The sequence below is a fragment of the Mercenaria mercenaria genome, chromosome 5, assembly GCF_021730395.1.
Source record: "Mercenaria mercenaria strain notata chromosome 5, MADL_Memer_1, whole genome shotgun sequence".
In the NCBI taxonomy this organism is placed as follows: domain Eukaryota; kingdom Metazoa; phylum Mollusca; class Bivalvia; order Venerida; family Veneridae; genus Mercenaria; species Mercenaria mercenaria.
Window position 1 is genome coordinate 15017622 of NC_069365.1, and position 27205 is coordinate 15044826.

General features: G+C 35.1%; 1 protein-coding gene across 2 annotated transcripts in view; it reads left to right on the forward strand.

Annotated features, from left to right (window-relative positions):
- Window positions 1–1098: 1098 nt before the first annotated feature.
- Window positions 1099–27205, forward strand: part of LOC128556884 (probable protein phosphatase 2C T23F11.1) — a 42216-nt gene continuing 16109 nt past the window's right edge. The window contains exons 1-8 of one of the 2 annotated variants that reach the window (XM_053542759.1): window positions 1099–1210; window positions 6637–6863; window positions 10324–10407; window positions 11442–11483; window positions 17606–17671; window positions 18183–18248; window positions 21705–21778; window positions 22516–22657. In XM_053542759.1, the coding sequence (XP_053398734.1) occupies window positions 6761–6863; window positions 10324–10407; window positions 11442–11483; window positions 17606–17671; window positions 18183–18248; window positions 21705–21778; window positions 22516–22657 (577 nt within the window). In that variant the 5' untranslated portion in view covers window positions 1099–1210; window positions 6637–6760. The remainder of the gene's footprint in view (window positions 1211–6636; window positions 6864–10323; window positions 10408–11441; window positions 11484–17605; window positions 17672–18182; window positions 18249–21704; window positions 21779–22515; window positions 22658–27205) is intronic. The other variant, XM_053542760.1, reaches the window with a different exon arrangement.

Here is a 27205-nt window from a genome sequence, read left to right on the forward strand (position 1 = left end):
CCACCCGGGCCGAAATGTACAGGCTGAGAAACTAAACAGTACCAAAAACACTCACATATCCAAAATCACCAAACGCGCCTACTCTACCCTCGGATTCATGAGAAGAAACCTTAGGCACTGTCCTTCTAGCTGCCGGAGGAATGCCTACCTAGGCCTGATTCACTCCAAACTGGAATATGGGTGTGTAATTTGGGACTCCTACCATCAAGGCGAAATCGACAAGCTAGAGCACATACAGCGATCATCCGCACGCTTCATCAAAAAGGACAGATCCAGACAAGATGGATGCGTGTCCGCTATGCTGAAAGACCTGGAACTGGCCCCACTACATGAGAGACGATGCAACTTGTGGCTGACGTTCTTATACAAGGTGTTGGAAGGGCACGTACCAGCTATCAATATTGAACACTATTTTAAACCCCTTAGACCTAAACGAACAATTAGAGCTAAGCAATACGAGGACTTTCCACTACCGTCCATGAACAGGCTCAATCAAACCGAGCCTGCAACATTTTCGTTTTTGCCGTGTTGAGCGACCTGTGAAGTTTCCACTTCTCTCTATTCTATATACATAAAAACATGATTGCAATAAAACAAGGTGCTTCCAAATAATCCAGGCAAAAAGTGACAATTTCAAAAACTCTTTCTTTCCTAGAACAGTGATTGATTAGAATAAACTCAGTGACAGTATTGTGAACCAAAAGACCATTGAAAGCTTCAAACGTGAACTAACATGATCAGTCTAATTTTCGCGCACACCTCCCCGTTGAATAAAAGCCAGTATTGGTTACTTCGACGTATCAGCTCAGATTCAGATTCAGATTTCATTACTTTATTTATATATCTTTGTGTCTGTCTTTGCATGTCTTTGTGTGCCTTTGCATGTCTTAGCAGTGTTTAGTATGACTGCTATATATAGACTACAGTTAATGGATCTTACGAAAACATATGCTTTATTTCTTTCAAATCTCGGTGTTTACTTGATTTCTGTTGAACCTAAGGAAGGCGGTCTCTGACCGTCTTGGGAAAAGTCCAGAAATTGGCACAATCTGCTACCTAAAGGTAGTTTAGTAAATTTCACGATATATATTCCTTATGATGTTGAGTGAGGCGCCCCCTACTTCCTGTAACCATCGAAACATTTTCTAACTGTATTTTGTGAACACTAAATCAGTCTTGGAGTTCCATAGAATATTTTAGGAAGGAAAAGGTGAAAAACTCGAAGTCCATTCTATCAGCCTTTTTATTGAAATTAAGTTATTTTTCTGAAATTATACTAGGGAAAGATTGTCACTTTCTGTTTGGTGCCTGCGAATAGAATTTCCTTTGAAAAATAAAAATCCTTTGACAGACAGAGAAAAATAATGAATAAAAGTTGAAATAATACACTAATTGCAGGGTTTTCCCTTGGAATTTTGATAGGGGGTCATAATGACCCCTTCATGTTCGACTTTGGGGTCATTTTCAATTTCAAGGGGTCGTTTTTGTAATGAGTTTAAAAAATTGAACAGATCATGAAATAAAAAATCCAAGAGAAAACACTGTAATTGTGTTACATGACGCCGAGTTTTTTGTCACTACTATTATTCAACTTGTCTTTTATAATTTCAGCTTTTTTTCCCACATATTTCTTAAAATCGGACTACTGTTTCAATCATTTGGGTGCATTTGCCTGACTGCCGAGTAAGAGTAGTTTTGAGAAAATTTTCGCAGCCCAATACGTGTGATAATACAAGGCCGGCATTTCATCTTGCCGTTTAATGTTTGTAGATTCTGTTTCGTTTGAGGACGAGGCAGTGACAGGGCTTTCCTCACGTGCAGAAGACAGAAAAATAATGAATAAAAGTTGAAATGATACACTAATTGCAGGGTTTTCCCTTGGAAATTTTGATAGGGGGTGATAATGATCCCTTCATGTTTGACTTTGGGGGTCATTTTCAATTTCAAGGGGTCATTTTTGTAACGTGTTTAAAAAATTGAACAGATCATGAAATATAAAATCCAAGAGAAAACTCTGTAATTGTGTTACATGATGCTGAGTTTTTGTCAATACTATTATTCAACTTGTCTTTTATAATTTCAGCTTTTTTTTCCCACATATTTCTTAAAATCCGACAACTGTTTCAATCATTTGGGTGCATCTGCGTGACTGCCGAGTAAGAGTAGTTTTGAGAAAATTTTCGCAGCCCAATACGTGTGATCATACAAGGCCGGAATTACATCTTGCCATTTAATGTTTGTAGATTCCATTTCGTTGTTTAAGGATGAGGCAGTGACAGGGCTTTCCTCACATGCAGAAGACAGAAAACACATTATCTTTTGTTAGTGAGCCATTTTTGTTGAATGGTTTACTGTATAAAGAGACGTAGAAGTTTATCCGATAATTGAATCAAGAACACAGTCTACCTTACTACTTCGTACCTACGCGCAAATCGGTACTTACTTTACAATATTGAGTATGAAAATTCGTGACGCCGTTATTTTGACAGGTAATTAAGTTGCGACATCAATGACGCGTTCAGAATTATTTTGAGGGTCATTTTTGAAAATCAGTGTGCTAAAACGCGCAAAATTGTGCGTCAAGGAAAACCCTGTAATTGTTAAATTTGCAAACACCAAAGCTACTTTGAAATCTGTTTTGACAATACATAATGCCATTTTGAGAAAAAATTAAGTGTCTAGCCATCTGGTAACCAGACGCCTAGTCCAACTAGTCCAGCTTCAATTTTTAGAATAGAATACACTCCAATACAAAAGGTCATACAACTCATTACTTTTAGTTTAGAATAGAATACACTCCAATACAGAAGGTCATACAACTCATTACTTTAGAATAGAATACACTCCAATACAAAAGGTCATACAACTCATTACTTTTAGTTTAGAATAGAATACACTCCAATACAGAAGGTCATACAACTCATTACTTTAGAATGGAATACACTCCAATACAGAACTGTGTCCGACAAATCAATTGTACGGAGCCCGCAGGCTACCAGAAATTTTCGTCAGGTTACCAAAAAAATACCGGCGGAAGCCCGCCGGGCAACCATAAATTTGAAGCATCAGTAGCCCGGTTATTGTATATTTTACAAACTCCCCAACAAAGTCATCAACATCCGGTCGTTTACTCGGTTGTAACTTGCAATAAACAACTTTCCATGTGTACTGATTTACGGGTCGTAAACCGTGCTATTAGTTTAACCCCGCCCATTTATCGATAATTTCAGCGGTGGCCGCAGAAGCAGTCTCCGCCTACGAATATCAAATATGCAAACTGTCATGGACTGGTCTCCGCTCGACTAATCAAAGTAGACCGATTTAACGATAGTTAATTATGACCGATGTACCAGTCAAAATCTCTCCTCTCGTACATTACCGACGACTGATTATGATAGGTGCCTCGACAGTTCAAAGGCTTGGAACCAGCGTAAAATGAGTCATTAGTAACATGTCTGTCAGCATGTGCGAAAAAAACGTAAAACATAAAAACTGTCAATTTACTACACGAGTCTTTTGTATAATGCCGATTTCTTTGGTAAATACCATTTCATGATTATGTGAACATTTAGATAACTAGAGATTATAGAATGTTTATAGAATGTACAAGTACTCAAGTTGATCTCAATATTGACACAGGTGGCAGTATCATTGATTGCCAATCACCAATCAGATTGGTCACCCCTTCCCCACCCTAAGACCCCTGATACCACCCTGAAAAAAATTCTGACATTCTCAGGTGTTCCTTAATATCCCCACCCTACAAGACCCCTGATACAACCCTGAAATTTTTTTTTCAACTATCAAACTACTGTTTTGATAGTTGAATTTTTTTTTCATGATTGTATCAGGGGTCTTGTAGGGTGGGGAGAACACCTGAGAATGTCAGAATTTTTTTCAGGGTGGTATCAGGGGTCTTAGGGTGGGGAAGGGGTGACCAATCAATGATACTGCCACCTGTGAAGATTGACAGTGACTTGCAATTTAAATACATTTTGTGAACATTTAATACAAATTATTTGTGATAACCGGTATAGAAAGTATAAGTACTCAAGTTGATCTCAATACTGACAGAAATTTACCATTTTAAGACTTTTAAGTTGTAAACTAAGAGATACTTGTGTAAAAATGTTTCTTTAATAAGATGTTGTATTAACTTCAACTTGTACTTCTGTATTATGATTAAAGAGAATTAAATGTTTATCTTTGTGTTTTTAGATTTCTGTTATTAACAAAATATTGTTAAAGACCCATCTTATTCTCACATCTCAGTAAGTCGGGTACGGATAGAGCAAGTTAGTACTTTCATCATCTGAGAAGGTCATACAACTCATTACTTTAGAATGGTATACACTCCAATACAGAAGGTCATACAACGCATTACTTTAGAATAGAATACACTCCAATACAGAAGGTCATACAACTCATTACTTTAGAATGGTATACACTCCAATACAGAAGGTCATACAACTCATTACTTTAGAATGGTATACACTCCAGTACAGAAGGTCATACAACTCATTACTTTAGAATGGTATACACTCCAATACAGAAGGTCATACAACTCATTACTTTAGAATGGTATACACTCCAATACAGAAGGTCATACAACTCATTAGTAATGTTTTACATAATAAGGGCCCAGACAGTTGCAGTCGACCAATCTCATCTTATCCCAACTAGAAACCTAAATTACTTAATCTCCATGCCTCACACTCCTATGCCAAATCTAGCCCCAGTCTCAGTATCTTTAAGAGAGGCTGGCGGTGGTCAATATGTAATTGCATTGCTTCTGTTCTATTTTAACTGTAGTTTACTGTCTTAGCTTTTATTCTCTTAAGATTTGTAACATAATTTCTTTAACAGCTGTTTCTCTGACAGCGCCGCCCAGTGTTAGTCGGAAATTGACATTGGGTGATGTTTATGCTTGCGTGCAGTTTCTTCCATTCTCATTTTGTACCTTTCATTTATCATTGCTCGCTGAAAAAATCCAAACATGTAAAGAGAAATTGACAATTATTTTATACTGAAGCTGCAAAATTCACTGAAATCCACTTAAAACCTAATGCAGTTTATTTACTCTATGTATTGACATTTGAAATCATAGAAAAAAATATGATGAAAAAATATATAATGATGATCGAAGGCAAATGATAAATAACTGAAACAACAGATTAACGGCATGCATGTATATTTCACTAACCTTCAACTCTAAAGTGGGTAGACAAGATAATTAAAGACAAATGTCAGGCACTTATTATCATATCAGTATATCCCAGCATCAATTTAGGCTTTATTTCTTGATGAATTGATATACTTAATCTCTCTGGATAATTAAAGACAAATGTCAGGCACTTATTATCATATCAGTATATCCCAGCATCAATTTAGGCTTTATTTCTTGATGAATTGATATACTTAATCTCTCTGGATAATTAAAGACAAATGTCAGGCACTTATTATCATATCAGTATATCCCAGCATCAATTTAGGCTTTATTTCTTGATGAATTGATATACTTAATCTCTCTGGATAATTAAAGACAAATGTCAGGCACTTATTATCATATCAGTATATCCCAGCATCAATTTAGGCTTTATTTCTTGATGAATTCATATACTTAATCCAGCATCGGCGTCACCATTGGTTAAAGTTTTTGATAAAGTCAGATATCTCTGTTACTATCAGAGCTATTGACTTGAAACTTAAAATAGTTATTTACTATCACAGTCTACACCAGGAGAAACAATCCCCATAACTCTGAATTTTCACAGGTTTATGCCCCTTTTTAACTTAGAATTTTTTTGGTAAAGTTTTTGATAAAGTCAAATATCTCTGTTACTATCAAAGCTTTTGACTTGAAACTTAAAACAGTTATTTACATGTACTATCAAAGTCAACACCAGGAGAAACAATCCCCATAACTCTGATTTGAATTTTGACAGAGTTATGCCCTTTTTTAACATAGAATTTTTTGGTTAAAGTTTTATATAGCATCCAATATCTCTGTTACTATCAAAGCTATTGACTTGAAACTTAAAATAGTTATTTGCTATCAAAGGCTACACCATAAGAAACAATACCAATAGCTCTGATTAGAATTTTGACAGATTTATGCCCCTTTTACTGGCAAAGCTCTAATTTAGAGTAAAGCACTGAGAAAAGTCGAACTTACAGACAGCTCTTGTTGTTTTTATTGGTGCAATTTTTTTTTATTGGTTATTGCATTTTGTGGTATAATAAATGTATTTTGTGATAAACCTAGTAGAACTTTACTGTATTGTAATCATTGCAATCATTTGGTTCATTCTAGAATCAGTTACTACTCTAGTGCATTTCAGATTGAAAAAGTAGTCATTCTTTGACAATTTGTAGGACCCACATAGGGTATTTTCCTCAAAAATGATAACTGCCTTACTTTAATGAACATTGAGTGTAATACAAGAAGTATGTTAGCGTTGAGGACACAGTTTGCATCCACAAGGTTGCCAGTATCCGAATATTTGAGTAATCATTACTGCTGTGCTAGGAGTACATTAACTGGACGTCTAGACACTCCTTTCCATTTATTACCTTACCTTGATTATAGTCTTGCAATGTTCAGAAGATACCACAACAGTTACTTTTTTGTTGCAGGAAAGGATACTACTTTGTCATCACCATGTGTTTTCACTAGTGGCGAAACGTTTATAACACTGCAATATCCTTGTGACAGTTTATCGGTGACTGGTTGAGTGATTATTCCAGCCACAAATGAGGAATGGGTCAAACATTGTCAGAACCAGTTACCACAAAGGAGACATCAAGCTGCCAGAACAGTGCAGTGAAAGTGGGTGTCTCCTGCATGCAGGGATGGAGAATAAGTATCCTTGAACTTGTTGATACCACATCACTTGGGCATCGGCGTTAATGTCGGCATTGGTTAAAATTTTTGTTTAGGTCCACCATTTCTCAAACACTGTAAGATATACAGCTTTGAAACTTTGCATACTTGTTTGTCATCATTAAGGGACTATGTAGGCCAAGAATCATAACTCTGATTATCTGATATGCATTTTGTCAGAATTATGGCCATTTTTGTACTTAGAAAATTTCAGTTTCTTGGTTAAAACTTTTGTTTAGGTCCAACTTTTCTCAAAAACTATAAAAGCTACGACTTTGAAATTTACACACTTGTTAGGGGACAATGTAGGCAAAGACCCATAACTTTGATATGCATTTTATCAGAATTATGGCCCTTTTTAGCTCCACTATTCAGAGAATAGGGGTGGTATTCTATTTGCCCTGCGTTGGTGTCCGTGTCGGTGTGAGCTTTCTTGGTTAAAGTTTTTTCGGCAACCTTTGTTTTCTTTGTTACTACTGCTTATATCTTACTATAACTTCACATTAACATTATTCAGCATGCAAACAAAGTATGTGCAGGGGCTGGACCCATTATACCCAAGGTTAAGGTCATTAAGGTGTTATACATAGGGTATTTTTAAGTTTAAAGTTTTTCGGCAACCTTTGTTTTTCTGTAATATCTTTGTTACTGTTGCTTATATCTTACTGTAACTTCACATAAACATTGTCCAGCATACAAAAAAGTATACGCAGGGGCTGGGCCCATTTTACATAAGGTCAAGGTCACCAAGGTGTTATACTTAGGTTATTTTTAAGGTTAAAGTTTTTCGGCAACCTTTGTTTTTCTGTCATATCTTTGTTACTTTTGCTTATATCTTACTGTAAGTTGACATAAAACTTGTCCAGCATACTAACAAAGTGTGTGCAGGGGCTGGGCCCATTAAACCCAAGGTCAAGGTCACCCAAGTTGTTATACTTGGAATGAGGGACTTAAGTGAGTTTCAAATTATCTCCCTTATTGGATTATGTCCAAGATAACAAAATTAGAAGTAGGTCCCATCATTTGGAATCCTCTGACTTTATTGCTGATTTGTCTATGAGATATCTTAGTTCTAAGGTGTGAGATATCTTGCATACTAGTTAAATTAAATGTCTGGAATGTCAAAATTAGACACTTGGGTGTTTGTAGAATATGTAGCTAAAGACATTATCAAATTAATAGTCATAATGATCAATAACTTAGCTTCATTTACATCATATTGTTACAAATAACATAGCGATAACAGCAGAGTAATCCAAATGAAAGGACCTAGTATGAAAGGGAGATAACTGACCAAAGTCTTCCATTATTTTCATGTTAAATTTTTCGAAAGCTTCGTTTATAGACATTTCTTTGGTACTTTAAAAGATAATGACTTGAAAGTAAAAATATTTCTTTATAATCATTATCTGCATGTGTGGTTACAATCCCCATAACTCTAATTGTATTTTTGACAGAATTATGCCTCTTATATACTTAAAGTTTTTAGGCAATCTTCGCTTTCTGGATATAACTTTAGTACAATATAAGATACTGACTTGAAACTTAAAATGTATCTTTAATTTCATCATCTGCTATAATTAAAAATAAAATAAACAAATAAGATAAATAAAAAATAAATAGAAATATAATTTTGAGTTTAACAAAGTCTTTATACTTTATGTGCATGTAGTTTCTTGGACTGTTTTTTCTGATATAATTTAATTCCATCAAAGAATGTCAGTACCCCTTCCATACTTGACCTTTAACTTCTCTGAGTAATAGGGTATTTTTATATCTTGGTGTATCTTCCTTTTAAAGTAGAGGTCTGTTATTGAGACCTAAATTTATTTTACTGTCAAATCGATGAATAGTGTAGCCCACTGTCTTACGGAAAGCTCTTGTTGTACTTAGAAAATTTGAGTTTCATGGTTAAAATTTTTGTTTAGGTCCAGCTTTTCTTAAAAACTATAAGAGCTACAGCTTTGAAACCTTGCACACTTGTTTATCATCATTACGGGACTACGTAGATCAAGAACCATAACTCTAACCTGCATTTTGTCTGAATTATGGCCCTTTTTGTACTTAGAAAATCTGAACTATAACTCTTTTCTTACATATTGTCCAGCACTTGCAGATAAGCGATGGCACCCATACGGCCATAGGCGGTGCTCTTGTTGACTTTAATAAACTGAAATAAATTTGGTATAACATTACTTTCATTGCCTTTGTTTTTCAGTTCACAGGGATCGAATTTAACGGTCGCTAACTCGTGAAATTCGAGTAAGAATAAAAAAATGCGAGTAGGTAACCATGGCACTCGGATATTTTTGCGATCACTTTGGAAAATTGACGACCGCTCAAAATGTCCTTTGCTCTTTGAAAACTCCTTTTGAGTAGTTATTTTACCGATAATCACGTGACCACTTGTAGGCGCTTGTCGCTGTTATACAAATGTAATTATCGGATATCTAAGTAAGCATCTAGACGATATTTGTTATCGTTTTGGTCGTTGATTTGCAAAGTTCTGCGAAAATGGAGAGGAATTTTTTGGGCGAAAAAGGCCTGCGGAGACCTAAAATGCTAGCACGGCAGTGAGCTGAAAGAACTTAAAACTTCCGAGTCCAGCCAAAAGTCCAAAGAATCATTGAGTACTTTGGTTCATACTTCCAAAACCAGGAAGTCGTGTTTGAACCTTGAAAAAGTGGGAAACAGAGCTGAGAATTAAACTTTTATATGAAACATAACCAACAAAACAACTTAATAAATTTAGCACGTAAAACAGCCTTTAAATATTGCTAGTGGAACCCACCATTTTGCTAGTGGAAAAAATGGCACTAACAAAAAAATGCTAGTGTGAAAAAAAGTTGAATTCGAACCCTGGTTAAGTCTTTCAACATTTGGAGCTGAGACTAGTACTTATTTACATTTTAACCTTTTAAGATTTAGACCAAAGTTTTCCTATTGAAATAATAATAATGAAATTGTGTGTTTGCAGTTTTTCTGTGAGCCAGCCACATGTAAGTTTCAACTAAGTAATTAATTTTACTCATTGTCAGAATTGAACATATAGAGAACTGAATTATATTTGGAAAAAACACTATCTATCTTCCATAACCGTCGAACCCCTTGCGGGGACGTAGACGTTTTGCGCGTCAAAATCATAAAGAGAAAGAATATAGTGATAAAAATTTAGAGTGGAAGAAACTAAAAAAAATAACTTTGGTGAAATAAAAGGTTAAAACTTGAGTTAGCAGGATAACTAGGGCGAGACATGTTCAAGGCTGCAAACTGCGGCACTGAACTGCTCTGGGGTAGGGAGGTGGGCGACACTGAGGGGAAGTTGGTTCCAATGGTACACAGTTCTCGGAAAAGTTTAGTACCATACTCAGTATTGGTGAAAAAAAGAATTCACAGAGTGAAATGCTCATAAAGTTTTTATAGCCTTAACATTGTGTAAGATATGGAGGATGCTCACTGTCAGTTGTTGTCACTACCTGGGGACAAAGATGCCATGTTCTTTGCTGTGTTTGATGGACATGGAGGTAAGCATGCATTTTTCAATAGAAATAAAAACAACAAAATTGGAATGGTAGTATATTATAAATGTAATTGCTGAAGACATTCTTTTTAGCAGCTCGCCTGGTCCAGCTTTTGAAGAAATTGTAGGTTATCTTACTGAATTACTGTAGATAAAGTTTTCAAGAATAAGTTGTCTTATACATGTGCATTTGTAAAAATCTGTTTAAAGACAAGATTTTAATGCTTAGTGGAAATGGACAAGGATCCAGTGTTTGCTTGCATTATGAGTATACTTTGAGCATGCTTTACCTGATTATCAGGTATTTGTTTGTTGTCAAGTTGTTTGGTTCTGATTAATGTGAAACAAACCAAATTAAATACTTTATTAATAAATCAAGTTTATGCCAAGAAGTCCTATGCCACATTTTGTCAGAAATTCAGAAAATTTATTCAAGTAATATATTTCTAGAGGATATTTTCCCATTTTTAGAATGATTTATTCATGAAATATAGCCTAGACATTATAGTCTGGATATTACCTAGATGTAAGCATTCCATTTGTCTTAATTTATGTCTATCATGTTTAGAACTGGAATGTACTTGAAAATAGTCTAAAGTGTGAACCTCATCATTTTTTCCAGTAAAACATAGAGTACTGTCAGTATTTGTTAAAAATTGTATGTTGTAAAAGCTGTCTGTGATACAGATACTTTGATACGTTATTTTTTGCGGAGTGTTCCTGGAAAGTAAGGTCTGAAAAACTTTTGAAAGGTTGAAAAAAGTAAAAAATACACAAGTTTTTACAAATGGTTTTGGCATGTTTCATCTCCATGTCATGTACATTTTAACTCATTGCAAACGAGAATATACAAAATGTATTCAAGATTTTCATTCCATCTGTGAAAGAGAAGCTTCCAGAACATGTAATAAAGTATGATTTTCTTTTCTTTTTACCCTGAATACCTGAAAACTTATTAATAAAATTTATATTTTTGTAATTAAATGAAAGTCTTGCCTGTGTGAGAAAAGTTATATGCGATTATATAATTATGTTTAGAGGACCAACAGACAAATCCTAAAGATGTGAAAAACACACGTGGTATGTATGAAGTAACCAAATCTGTCAGTTTGTCAGAATATTTCTCTCACGTTCTGGCCCATGTTCCTCAAATGTTCCCAGTCTAAATTTAAGGCTTGAACTTTTCAACTATTAGTTGCTTACCTTTGTGGACAATGCATACATTTATAAGGATAAAATTCTGCATATCTGTTTGTAGTAATTTGTGTTATATCAAATCGAAATTTCACCAAAATTTGTTCTTAAGAAATAGATCAGATTGTGATGCAAATTTATTTATTTTAAGCCCAAAACTTTTGCTGAATGTGAACTGATTTTTATGACTTAAGCTGAATAAAGGCTATAAGAAAAAGCTAATATATTATACATAATTAAATTGTGCACTGTTACATACTGATTCCCAAGTCTAACTGTAGACACTGTAAGGAAATTTAAATGACTTATACAGCCTGTAACTTTTTCTGATAAGCAACCAATTCAGAAAGGTCTCCACGGTCAAGTGGTTAAGGTCATTGACTTCAAATCACCCTCATCATTGTTGGTCCAAAACCTTACTTGGGATGTAGAATTCTGTCCCTCCACCACCACAATCTGGAAAGTTGCCATGTGACATAATAATTGTATTTGGTGTGACATTAAACCCAACAAAAAGAAATATGAACTCTCCATCTTTATATCCCTGCAAAATATTTTTAGCAATGACTTTCACAATAACAGTACCGGTAATTCAGTTAAAAGTTCAGAAATGCCAATGCACCCTAAAACTTCGTTATTGCTTAAATCAGAGCTATGTAATGAATACTCAAGTGTTATAACTGACCTGCGAATATTTATTGCTTACAAGTGTAAAATTTATACAACACTAGCAATAAAACTTGTTTCAATATTTACATAGGATGTTACATGTACTTATTATCACCCTATTGTATGACTTGCTTAGCTTTGAAGTATTAGTGTAACAAAATATTAGTTATTTGTCCTTCTGTTTTATAAATAAGCTTGAAGCATTTGATGTAAGGTCAGCCAATAGGATTACCTAAACATCTCATGACATATTAATGAAGCTGAAGTAGGAGTCATTCATTATTCCATAATTAGCATTTCAAGAAAAACCTACACTGTGAAAGGCCAAGATAATAGAAATACTGCTACAATGTCCAGTACATAGGTTGTAACAAATAGTAATATCAGTGATACAACTGAAGAGAAAATTCATCTTTACGACAACCGTAAGAAGTAAAATGGGCATTTAGTATTAAATTTAAAAGTATCCGAGTGTAGCATGTGATGAAAATAGATCAGCTAAGGTCTATAAATGGCACCTAACTTGATTGTTTTTCAAATCTAGTGTAGATATAGTTTGTCAGATATAAAGAAAAGTTTAGATTCTGTAATACAAAGACCAGATGCAAAATTTTCACTTGTGGCATAGGCAGTTGTGAAAATGTAAAATATGGTGTTCTTGAGTGAAAGATATTTTAATCTTGCATGTAAAACAAACAGCTTTTATTTTTATTTCATGTTTTGACTAAATTAACCCATTTTATAGTTTCTTACCAGGGAAAAATATATTTGATATTTTTCACTGAAAATAACAGATATATTTCACTCTAATATTTTGATAATTCACTGAAAACATGTAATAAAACACTTTTGCTCTTTAATTTTATCCTCCATTGTTCAGTAACACTCACTTAAACTTTGGACTGAGGTCATCAAAGAATAATAAAACAATAAAGTTATGAGTGTCATAGATATTAAATATTAACAAAGTACTGATAGTTGTATTATTTCAGTTTTGCCCTGTTCTTAAAGTAACAGTAACCAAGTCTCAGTGTTTGACTTATTTTTCTAACCTAGTTGCCTGCAGAGAAAATTAGGCTGAACATTAAGTAATACCTGTCTAAGTATTATTAAAAGCAAATAAAACTAAGTTATTGTTTATAAATTTGGTATGTAAAGTGTTATTGCTTTCCAATTTTACAGATGTGTCTTTTTGTTATCAGTTTTAATGCAGGTAGGGAGCAGAGTGTTAAATTTTGTGCTCCCTAAATTTTTTTAGGTGGGTGGAGGGAGCAAGCTTTGATTTGTCCTTGTCAATATGTCTGTCCCTCCATCCATCCTAATTTGTGTTTTGCATATCTCAAAATGTGACAAGAGTCATCTACTAGCATCATAGCATGTAGTTGTGCACCTGGGGTTTTGTTTGGAATTTCACTCTGTAAGACCAGAGTTATGGCCATTGATTTAGTCATAAATATGCAAAAAGAGGCTAGGACTGTTGCATTACACATATCTCAAAAAGTATTTGACTTTCAGTCATATAAATCATTTGGAATATAATTCAGCATGTGAAGTTGTGCAGCTAGGTTTTGTTTGGGATTTCACACAATAAAACCAGAGTAATGGCCCTTGACTTAAAAATATGCATAAAATGCATAAATGTTTGTGTTGTATGTATCTTAAATAGAACTTGACCCGGTGTCATTTAACCTTAAAGAAGTATTATTCAGCCAGTGAAGTTTTAGGTTCTGTTTGGGATCCTCTCAAAGTTCCAGAGTTATGGTCCTTGACTTAGTAAAAAATATTCTGAAATTGCCTAAAAGTTTGTGTCTCATGTATACATCTTAGGATTGTTATTTAGCATGTGAAACTGGGGTTTTGTTTGGGATTTCACTCATTGTGATTTATTGTCAGACCAGAGACTTTGTCAGAAAACTTTCCATAGAATGTATAATATATGATATTGAAAAATGATTAAGTGTGTGAAACTATGTGTTAGATATTGGTAAAATGACAAGCAAAATGTTCATTTTCTCCATTATTTCAAAAGCATGCAACGGTTGATCTCTTTTGTACAATATTTTTTTCGCCTTAAATGTCTGAATGATTGGCCTAAATATATAATTGACAGCCAGTCCTAAGAAACACAATTCTTTCCCGTCAGTGTTAAGTTTGGGAAGTAGTAAACATATTTCCTAGTCCTAGAGTAGAAATGATCTGGCAAATGTGGCATAGAGCTCTTATCTGAATTCCTCTGACTTTCTGTGGACAGATGTATTAATATGTATGTGCAGTGTAATAATAACACATATCTTACATAGCCTGATTTTAAGCATATGTATTTATTCTAGCTAAATATGATTGTGTATTTGTCTTTGAAATATAACAGCACATTTCTTAATCTCTTCTGTGACTTTACCGGGATTATGCTTTAAATCTGAATAGATATAAAGGTGACAGATCATTACTTAGTCTAGTATTTGATGTAGTGAACAAACCATACTATAGAAGCCTAATTCATATTTATAGCAACCAGTTTTTCACTTGTTTGATACTACATTTTTTGCTCAGCCGCACAGAATGTTCAGGGAGAGCTGTTAGTATAGGTTGATGGTCTGTCGTCCATCATCAGCAATTTACATAAATATCTTTTGAAACTGCTAGTCAGAATTACACCAAACTTGGTCTGTAGTACCCTGGCAGGATCCTCTCACAAATTTAATCAAATGAGGGCACTTGGCCTCTTTTTAGGTGCTGCCAGAGCTAAAAATAGAAAACCCTTTACACAAAGTCTTCTCCTCATGAACACCTTGAACTGTAGCATCATTGTAAGGTTCTCTGTCAAAATTATTTAAATAACGATGCTTGACCGCATTTAGGGGCTACTAGAGCTGAAAATAGATAAGCCTTGAAATGACTTGTTCTCATGAACCGCTTGATGGATCTTCATCAAACTTCATCCGCAGCATTCTAATAAAGTCCAATGTTAAATTGCTTCAAATGGACACTTGGCTGCTTGAAGGGGACACTTCAGCTGAAAGTAGAAATATCTTTAAATGACCTAACTGTGAATCTTTATTGAATTTGATCCATAGCATTCTTGTAAGGATTTCTTGTATTTGTTCAAATGGGAGCAATTAACCTTTTTTTATGTTTTTATACTTAACACAGTTGTAACCATTCATGATTCAGTGTGTCTTCCATATATTCAAGGTCAAAAAGTCAATATCAGATGAGCAACTTGTTACAATGGAGGTGATTGAAAAGTGCTCTGTTACATTACATTAAAATACCCTTTTCATGATATGTGTTTATTATTCTCTTGGCATATTATTTGCTTTGAAGGGTTTTCTCTTGTATTTGCACTTTCAGTAGTACTTCTTATTAGTTAGGGCTAAACAAATTCTTTGAAAGCAAATTGTCCTGCAGGACGAGCTGCCTACATTTTTCACTCATCATGCGAAAGTTTGTACTCGTCCTGCAATTAATTATTTATGAAAACAATTTTTGCAGACATCTTTTTTAAACTCCAAGAAAAATGGTATACAAAAAATTCTATTATGGACTGTTGAGGGTGTAGCTAATGCAATCCTGATGCGGTAAACGGTGTGGGACAGATTATAGAGTTGCGAACAGCAAATCACTTTCCATTTTAGATCTCTTAGCTATCAGGCTCCTGCACAGCTTGTTTTGCTTGGATTTATTATATTCTTGGTAAAAAAATGCACTCGGCCTGCATGATGAATACAACAAGCCAATTTCAACTTGTATTTACATTTTAGTGTAACAGAAAAAAGAAAATATAGTTCTGATATTCTCTTGTCAGAAAGTTTAATATTGGATGTTAATAAGGATAATTAATTTGATTTTTGAAGAAAAGTAAAATATAGGAAGAAAGCTTTTCAGTGGAGAAGAGGGCAGCTGCTCTATTAAATTATTAAGCATTGGACCTTTAAATTGTTTCACTTATAATGCGTCAAGGCTATCAAAATGCCTGATTGCCAAGATTTATTTTGTTTTTTGTTGTGTTAAATACTGCCTTTTATTTTGAGCTCATGGCCAGTTTTGCAGTATCCTTGTTGAATGGTCGAGAACAGTGCCTGTAATTATTAACGTTTAAACTTTCAAATGCTACATTTTCATTTTGCTCTGGCATTTTCAGATATACATGGATTGTAATAAGAAATTTTTTCAGGATTTTCATTTTGCAACTTATAATGGCTTATGCACAATATCAGCTGTATAAATATGCGATAAGTAATGTTCCAGCAAATTGAATATTTGCCATTCTTTAAGTCTAAGTTTTAGACTTATACAATTATTAATATGGGCCCAGAACAGAACAGCTGTTTAGCAGTAATGTATTTAGTTTTAAAATAGTAGCTTTTTTTGCACCTTTGACAGGGGACATATTATGTGAACAACTGAAGCAGACAGGCAGCATACATAGAAGTTGCCTACACTCTAACTTGAGAAGTTTTTATCCAATGTTCACATATTCATAAGCATAATATCTCAGCGAAGTTCCATAACCAGTCAGAATGACCAAGTGGCTTTGAAGTTATGACCCTTGAATTAATTTTACATTTGTAAAAATTGACAGTGTCGGCTCAATAACTTAATGTTAACAGGCATAATATTATATAGGCAGTTATTATGTTCACTAAACTTGGTTAGAATGTTTAGGGACATAATGTCTTGGTTAAGATTGACAGCAAGATAGTCACAGTTGCTCTTGAGTTACAGACGTTGAAGTACACAACACAGTGCCAGCTCAACTGCCAGAGCAGTTTAATCCAATGTTCACCAAACTATTGGCATGATATCTCGGCAAGTTCGATAACCAGCTGGATAGTCCCAGTAACTCTAGAGCTATTGCCCTTGAATTACTCAGAATTGCGAAAATTGACAGTGTCTGCTCAATGACTAGAGTATATTTATATGGAATGAAACAAAATGTGTGCAGAATGTGTATCTGTATAAAATCTAGGTCACATTTGATAAGCAGCCATATTAGATTAGTATCACCAGAGTTATGGCCCTAGTATTTATCAAATTTGCAAAAGTTGACAGTGTCACCTCAGTCACAAGAGCTTTTCTCTGATCACAGAATGTGTATTCTATAAAAGTTAGGTCATGTTTGCTAACCAGATGATTTGGATAAGTATCTCCAGAGGTAGTGTCCTTGAATAAGTCAATACTGCGAAAATTGACACGTGTTTGTTTAATAATAAGACTGGTAGTAGTATTCTAAAATTCAAGATTAATTTTGCTGTTAAGTGTTTATATTGTGACAGTTTGGCTGTTTTGTTCACTTGTGATTTTATTCACGAACAAAAGTGTATATTTTTAATTTGCAGGAGCAAAAGTGGCACAGTATGCTAGCAGTAATCTGCACAAGAAAATTATTATGCAACCAGCTTATGGTAAGTACTACTTAATGCCAGGCTGAACTTGCTTGTGTAAAGTATTTAACCTAGATCACACATAGTCCTAGGCTGGACACATAGATCTTGGTAGATCAGAGCATGCTCCCAAAGAAATAGATCGTTTTTCCCATGCTCTTGGCCGCAATCCAGGTAAAATTGAGTTTCTGTACCTTCTTGTCACAGTTTGCATCTTGATATTTTTCATATTTGAGAAAATTGTGTTAGCACATGCTTAAGTGAGAAGCGATGTGATTATGTTTTTACTGAAAACAAAATTAACCCTTACCATTATTTAGTCACTGATTTTTCCAGAATGGACAAGCTTTATTTGAATATTTGGTGCACAAATGATAGTAACATCATATTTGCTCTTTGTCTCTTTCAATGTTAGTACATGTATCTGGGATTTGTACAATTTTAGTCAACTTTATTTGCAGAAAAACATTTGATTTGCATAAAAAAGCCTATTTTTTGTACCCTGTGGATTTCATACAATTTTTATTTGCAGCACAAAACCGTATAGCAGAAGCCCTGAAGGGCGGATTCCTCCAGATAGATCATGATATGACTCAAGGTATGTGTATAGAATTGTACAGGTATGTGTAGCTAGTAGACCAGGTATATTGTTCTGCCTGATCAGTAACTACAGAACACTGGTCAAACTTGATAGGATGATTGTCTGTGGTGAGTCAATTGTTTACGGTGTCTGTTGACATCAAGACTTTAAAGGGTTTCTGGTTATTAACTGGAAAATATATAGATAACTTGTTGTGTTTGTTGGGGTAAGTAGGTCAAGGTCACAGTGGCATTGAGGCTGAAAATAAGGAAAAACTGGAAAATGGATAACCACTATTGGTTTGTGGGTCAAAGGTGACAGTGACATCAAAACTGAAAAGACTTGGGTCAGGATTCATAAAAGTCAAAGCCACTTGGGAAAGATATTGTACTAGTGTTGGTTAATGTTTTATGTCCATTAGACAGTAACTTTAACTGCATGATTTTTTGATGAAATATTTTATTTTTCAAATGAAAAATAGACAAAAAGGTTCCCATATTCAACCAGTTTTTATCCTATTTAAATATCAGAATTTGTCTAGAAAAAGAAATAGCAATCGTGCAAAACAAAATTGATTATCATTTAAAGAAATAGTCTTTCTTAAATCTTTAATATGCATCCTTACCACGTACATCACTGAGACACACGGAAAAAAAAAATTGAAATAGTCTTATTTTAAAGGTAATCAAGAGCGCACATGGGTATACTCTATGTTTTTTTTTCTCTACTTTTATCTTATACAGTGTTAACTTTCTTCTCAATTTAAGCGTCTTATCACGCAAAGTGGATACATTTATTTATCTTTTTTGACATACAAAACAATTTTATAAACAAAGGTGAAGAGGAAATAATTGCAATTGCAATTGTTTTATGTATCTCAAAGATATTAATTTTGTTTTATTATTATTTAATAGGTCTGCAGAATTGTACAAAAACAAGTGTAATGTGTTTGTATGATGTATGTCATAAAAGAGAAAAAATAAATTATAAAAAAAAACTTTAACTGCTGCCTTTAACAGAGAGAAAACAGCTTTTGGTTTAGAGACCTGAAAGGTCAAAGTTACTTGAAATAAGTTCCTTATCCAGTCCCAGTTTTACTTTTTTATCACATTCTTATGTTACCCCGTATTGTGTCTTAGTATGCCACATAGCCACATACACATACTTCTACCCCTCCCCCACAACATTCCCCAGCTGAAAGTAATATCTTTACATATTTTTGTTGTTCCTTTCTCTTCAAGTTCCTTGTATTTCACCGTATTATGTTTTAGTCTCTACCACAAACACTAATCTTCTAATCTTCTACACACACACACGTGCTCATGCATTCACACACACCTAAAAAGTGAAAAAAATCTATATTATTTTCCTGTTGTATGGATCTGCTGCTATGTAATTTTCACTTCTCCATTGGCAAACATTTCTTAAATATTCTGCGAGCTGTCCTCCTGACACCTGTTGATATATGGGTAATGAATATTTAAACAAGTGGGATTGTTTAGGTAAGTGATAGGTCTCCTAGTACTGTAAGGAAATGAACATCATTCTGTGGAGGGCCTGCTGTACTTGAACAAAGGCTTTCATACTGTAAAAAGTCTAATATATTACGCTAGCGCATATATATGGCTTGCATAACAATAACTTCACATGAAAATTGCACTCGCTGTTTAACCAGTTACGGACATCTAAAAAATGTCATCAATATTTCAAGGTACTCACAGAACATGACACTTTCTCAAACTGTCAGCACCTTCTCAGCAAACTTTACATGTAAACAAACATTTCATAATTATGGACACATCAAAGAGAAGTTACTTTGCCTGTTTGTTTAACAATGTATGGCCAACTGTATTGATCAGTAAAATTCGGCTGAGAAGAAAGAAATAACAAACTGTTTTAACTGCATTTTATTTGAACAGCCCCTGAAAGAAGATGTTTTTACTGATTTTACACATACATGTAGCCCAGAGCCACGAAATTTTGCATTTCACAAGTTTTTAGCTCGACTATTCATAGAATAGTGAGCTATTGCACTCGCCCATGCGTCGGCGTCGGCGTCTGCGTCCGCGTCCGCGTCCCGATTTTGGTTAAGGTTTTGTATGTAAGCTGGTATCTCAGTAACCACTTGTGGGAATGGATTGAAACTTCACACACTTATTGACTGTGACAAACTGACTTACATTGCACAGGTTCCATAACTCTATTTTGCTTTTTTACAAAATTATGCCCGTTTTTCGACTTAGAAATTTTTGGTTAAGGTTTTGTATGTAAGCTGGTAACTCAGTAACCACTTGTGGGAATGGATTGAAACTTCACACACTTATTCACTGTGATGAACTGATCTACATTGCACAGGTTCCATAACTCTATTTTGCTTTTTTACAAAATTATGCCCCTTTTTCGACTTAGAAATTTTTGGTTAAGGTTTTGTATGTAAGCTGGTATCTCAGTAGTTACTAATGGGAATGGATTGAAACTTCACATACTTGTTCACTATCATGATTTGACATGCACTAAGCAAGTCCCATAACTCTACTCTCTTTTTTTTCAAAATTATGCCCCTTTTTCGACTTAGCAGTTTTTGGTTAAATTTTTGTATGTAATCTGATATCTCAGTATCCACTAATTGGAATGGATTGAAACTTCACACACTTGTTCACTGTCATGATCTAACATGCACTGTGAAGGTCCCATAACTCTACTTGGCATTTTTACAAAATTATGCCCATTTGACTTAGCACTTTTTTGTTAAGTTTTTGTATGTAAGCTGGTATCTCAGTATCCACAAATTGGAAAGGATTGAAACTTCACACACTTGTTCACTGTCATGATATGACATGCAGTACAGAGGTTCAATACCTCTACTTTGCATTTTACAAAATTATACCCCTTTTTCAACTTGTATTCATTCAATTGACAAGGCTGTTGAATAGTCGAGCGTTGCTGTCCTCCGACAGCTCTTGTTAATATATCTCCTGGCCCATTATCCATCGCTTTTGAATATGTACGACAATTGACCTACATCCTGAACACATGGCAACTTAAATGATTAATTTAATTCTAAAAATTGCGAGAAAAAAATACGCAATTAAAACTAACTTAATTGTATATCACAATAGGTTTGGTACCATACCTGCTTTTAGACCCAGCGAAAAGCGCTCTTCAATAGGAGGTGCAAGTAATGTAAACACCAGACAGCTGACAAAATTTGTCCGATTTTAGGCGATATTTACTTGCTATCAAACTGGGAAAAAATGTATGAAGCTCTACCTTGGTGTATAATACGCATCCCTTTGTGAAAACAAAAAAAATCACCATAAACAAAGTGCGTAATATATTCAAATATTTACGTTAAATCTCTGCGATTATTGAAAGCTATGCCTCTCAGGCATGCAAATTTATATTAAAAATCAATATGAATTTATCTTTAAAAGAGATTTGTAACTTACAGTATAAGTGTTGTTATATTTTCAGATGAAACAATGAAAGATGAATTGGCAGGGACTACAGCTATTTCACTACTCATCAAAAACAAACGACTTTATTGTGTAAGATACTTGAAAACAGTTTTTTTCACCTTTGCATAACGAATGTTGGTGAGGTTTTTTGTCGCCTAGTTCTGATGTCCACATACAATGAGATACTTGGAACTGATGAAAAATCAATATACCTTTCTTGTAGGAATGCCATCAATTAGGCTAAATGTTGATGTCTAAAGTAGTGCTTAAATAGAAACATGTCTTTTACCTCCTGTAAAGCTTTGAAAGTCATTTTCGCTGTGCATCAACACTTTTATACATCCCACATTTACCCTATAACTTTCATTAATCTGAAAAATGGAAAATGTTTGGCACAGTAGTCACACTGTCAGTTATCTTATGGGTTATGTGAGAATAACACACAATAACAATTACATGTTAATTGTACCGTTGATAGGAGAAGCTGGTAGCTTATTACAATGAAATGGTCATATTTATGCAAATAAATGAATTTAATTTGTTAGAAAGCCAAACAAAAATTTGAAAATGGGGCAAATACTGGGTTTTTAAGACCATGTAAATAATGCATATCACTGACTTGTAAGTCGACAACATGTCAGATATGTAGCTGCTTAAAAGCAGTCAATAAACATACATCAGCCGAAAGTGTTTGTATGTGCTAAAATCTTGTATTACCTGAGGTAACAGAACATTCTAAAAACTTTAATCCTGTGAAATGATAGGTGTCTATTTTTGATCATGATTGTGACATGCATCTGGTTCTGTATTGTAACACTTTATTTCAGGCAAATGTAGGAGATTCTAGAGCTGTAGCTAGTGTACGAGGTAGGGCAGATGTGTTGTCACATGACCACAAACCAGGAAATGAGGGTGAGACTAGAAGAATCATTGCAGCAGGTGGCTGGGTGGAATTCAACAGAGTAAATGGTGAATATTTCACTCAGTAAAACCAGTAGATCATAAATAAAATCTTTGAAACCTGTCCTAGTGTTTTGACCTGTAGTTCTCGAATTATATGGTGTTTTAAGTAGTTCAGTAAATATAAATCATATTTTATTGAATATCCTTAAAATAAGATTTTTTTCTTTCTAAAGTTTGGTGTGATTCAGTAACAGGGTTTGTAGATAATATTTATGTCCACCCCTCTCTCCACTTCCTTCCCCTTTGAAAAAGAGAGTCTGTTTTTTGCTCTGTCTTTCTGACGGTTGGTCAGCCTGTCAGTAAGCTATTTGGTTTCTAATCAATGACTAGAGAATGCTTGATCATACAATACTTAAACTTCGCATTGCCTGAAGTCAGTAGATGAGTCCTGTTGTTGTTTCAGGTTATTTGGTCAGTGGTCATGTGCACAGCATATAAAATTACACAACTAGTTGCCTCAGACAGGCCATCATGTGGAACTGTATAATATTTTTAGCTCGACTATTTGAAGAATAGTCAGACCTATTCTAGTCACTCTGGCGTCAGCCTCGGCGTCACACCTTGGTTAAAGTTCTGGGTGCAAGTACATTTAAAGGCATATAGCTTTGAAACTTATTAGTCCCCTACTGGTTGAAAACCAGTTTTGGGGACTATAGGAATGCTCTTTTCCGTCATTCCGTCATTCCGTCTTTCCGTCTTTCCGTCTTTCCGTCATTCCGTCATTCTGTCATTCCGTCATTCCGTCCGTCCGCAATTTCGTGTCCGGTCCATAACTCTGTCATCCATGAAGGGATTTTAATATTACTTGGCACAAATGTTCCCCATGATGAGACGACGTGTCATGCGCAAAACCCAGACCCCTAGCTCAAAGGTCAAGGCCACAATAGGAGGTCAAAGGTCAACAGGGCTTTTTTCCTGTCCGGTCCACAACTCTCCCATCCTTGAAGGGATTTTAGTATTACTTGGCACAAATGTTCCCCATGATGAGATGATGTGTCGTGCGCAAATCCCGGACCCCTAGCTCAAAGGTCAAGGTCACAATTGGAGGTCAAAGGTCAACAGGGCTTTTTTCCTTTCCGGTCCATAACTCTCCCATCCATGAAGAGATTTTAATATTACTTGGCACAAATGTTCCCCATGAGGAGACGATGTGTCATGCGCAAAACCTGGACCCCTAGCTTAAAGGTCAAGGTCACAATTGGAGGTCAAAGGTCAACAAGGTTTTTTTCCTGTCCGGTCCATAACTCTCCCATCTATGAAGGGATTTTAATATTACTTGGCACAAATGTACCTCATAATAAGACGATATGTCATGCACAACTTTCAGACCCCTAGCTCAAAGGTCAAGGTCACACTTAGCAGTCAAATGTTAACATAGCATGAACAGGGTCTGTTTCGTGTCCGGTCCATAACTCTAACATTCATTAAGGGATTTTAATATTACTTAGCACAAGTGTTCCCCATGATGAGACGACGTGTCATGTGCAAATCCCGGACCCCTAGCTCAAAGGTCAAGGTCACAATTGGGGGTCAAAGGTCAACAGAGTTTTTTTCCTGTCCCGTCCATAACTCTGCCATCCATGAAGGGATTTTAATATTACTTGGCACAAATGTTTCCCATGATGAGACGACATGTCATGCGCAACACCCAGTACCCTAGCTTAAAGGTCAAGGTCACACTTTGAGATCAAAACTCAAGAGGATTTTTTTCCTGTCCGGTCTATAACTTTGTCATGCAAAGCAGGATTTAGATATCAGTTGGCACAAATATTCCCCTGGATGAGACAACATGTCATGCGCAAGAACCAGGTCCCTAGGTCTAAGGTCAAGGTCATATTTAGAAGTCAAAGGTCAAATTCAAGAATGACTTTGTATGGAACATTTCTTCTTCATGCATGGAGGGATTTTGATGTAACTTGGACCAAATGTTCACCACCATGAGGCACCCTTGTTTTTAGAATTACATCCCTTTGTTGTTACTATAAATAGATTTTATTGTAACTTTTTTATTACTGGCAGTAGAGAAAAATCGAGACCACTTTTCTGTGGTACAGCATGCATGTTACATCCAATTTTTAGGTGTATTTTGACCTATCTCTACCTGGTAAAGAGTTTCTTGTGGACTTTTTTTTTTTTTTTTTTTTTTTTTTAAAGATTAATTTCCCTTTGTTGTTACTATAAATAACTTACATGATAACATTTTTATAATCAGCCAAAAAAATTCAATATGAAAACAACTGTGGGTTTTTATATATGCACATTTTAATCCAAGTGTGTTGTTATAATGTTATAACATATTGTATATGTAGTACAATATTGTTTATACATCATTGACAGATATCAGTTCATTATGTTATACTGCAGTAGAAAAAATTAGGTGCCTTCCAGTAGGGGACTTTGTATTGCATGGCAATACTTCATTCACTTGTTTTTTCTTTTTCTGGGTCAATAACCAACCTCACAGGATCAAGTCCATAACTCTGACATGTATTTTTGGCAAATTATGCCCCCTTTTGGACTTAAAAAATCCTGCTTAAAGTTTTCCATGCAAGTTACTATCTCTAAAACTAATGCAGAGATTGATTTGAAACTTCACATGTCTTTGGGGTTACAAAACTAGGTGATAGCATCAAGTCTCATAACTCTGACATGCATTTTGGTCAAATTGTGCCCCCTTTTGGACTTGGAAAATTCCAGTTAAAAGTTTGGCTTGCAAGTTACTATGTCCAAAACTAATGCAGATATGGATTTGAAACTTCACGTGTCTTTGGGGTTATAAAACTAGGTGATAGCATCAAGTCCCATAACTCTGACATGTATTTTGCAAAATCATGTCCCCTTTTGAACTTAAAACTTACGATTAAAGTTTTGCATGCAAGTTACTGTCTCAAAAGCTAATGCAGATACTGGGTTGAAACTCTCTACAGATATTTTAACATCTAGGGTGATATTCCTGCTTCTGGGACAACAAGTCGAATAGTCGAGATTGGCTGTCTTACAGACAGCTCTTGTTAGTATTTATAGTAATATTTATATGATACATCATTTTATAGAATTCAGAGGTTTGTACTTCGAATATCTTAAATTTTATATTGTTAAAAGGTGATTTTAAAAATAATTCTAAAACTGTAATTTTATGGTACAGTCTAACCCCTCCTAACAGTCACCCCTGATCGGCGGTCACCCCTTCCCAATGGTCAGTCTGTGACGCCCCAGTCGATTTTTACTCTATTTTATTACCCGCTTCAGCGGTCACCCCTTATCCGCGGTCAGCGACTTTGCCTCCCGGCCACCATATTTACCCCTGTCAGCGGCCAATCATTTTTCCAAAATCTCGGGACTGTTCGAGCACAAAGGACGTATCCGAAAATATGAACATTTGTTTATTTAGTAACGGATTGGTTATTTCGCGACAGTTTGATAATAATTACTGATTATGATCTCTTAGTTGGAATTCTATGTGTTAACAAGAATTTTGTAAATGGAAGTGTATGACTTTGGATGCCCACTTCGCGGTCGTTGAAGATACAAAATGATATGAGCTTCTCAATTCAAACTGATGACAAAAGGTGTGATCGACTTTTTGTTATGATCAAATGACCAGTAATTATCGGCAATTAGCATGTTACCTCGTGTCAATTTTGTTACTTACAGTCTGATCTCGGTAAAAGATAATACTCGATCTTTAATTAGTATCAAGAGATTTGTGATTTTATTTATATTTCTTTCTCAAAATACTAAAAAAAAAAATGTTTTGAAAGAAATATAAACCACCTTATTCTTTTACGGAACGTAACGGCGATCTTAGATTTTAGTCTAGACAAAAAGCACGTAGAGTAGTTTCCCTTTACCGAAATGGCAAAAATGACAGTTTTTTTCGAACACACGCCGGAGTAGTCAGTTGCGGAGAAGATCATTAGAATTGCGAAGTTAAATGCATGTCAATTTATTCTGGTAAAATGATAAGAGTAAAACAAAAAAGAAACGGGCCTTAAGTTATGATTGAACACTGGTCAGAAGTCAGAAATATGATTGAACACGGGTCAGAAGTCTGAAATATATAAATATTCTGGCTGCCTCTCCGATCAGGGGTCACCTCGCTTAAGCGGCCAAATTGTCTGTTTCCCCTGGCTGGCTGCTTAAGAGGGGTTAGACTGCATATTTTTATTCCCCCGAAGGTGGGCATAGTAAAATCATAATGAGACGATGTTTCTTGCGCAAGACTCAGTCCCCTAGCTCCAAGGTCAAGGTCACATAGGTCAAAGGTTAACGGGGTCTGTTTCGTGTCCAGTCCATAACTCTGCCATCCATGAAGGGATTTTGAAATAACTTGGCATAAATGTTTACCATAATGAGATGATATGTTATGCGCAAGACTTAGACCCCTAGCTCCAAGGTCAAGGTCATGATTAGAAATCAAAGGTTAACATGGTCTTTTTCTAGTCTGGTCCATAACTCTGCCATTCATCAAGGGATTTTGAAATTACTTGGCATAAATGTTCCCCATAATGAGACAACGTGTCATACGCAAGATCCAGACCCCTAGCTCTAAGG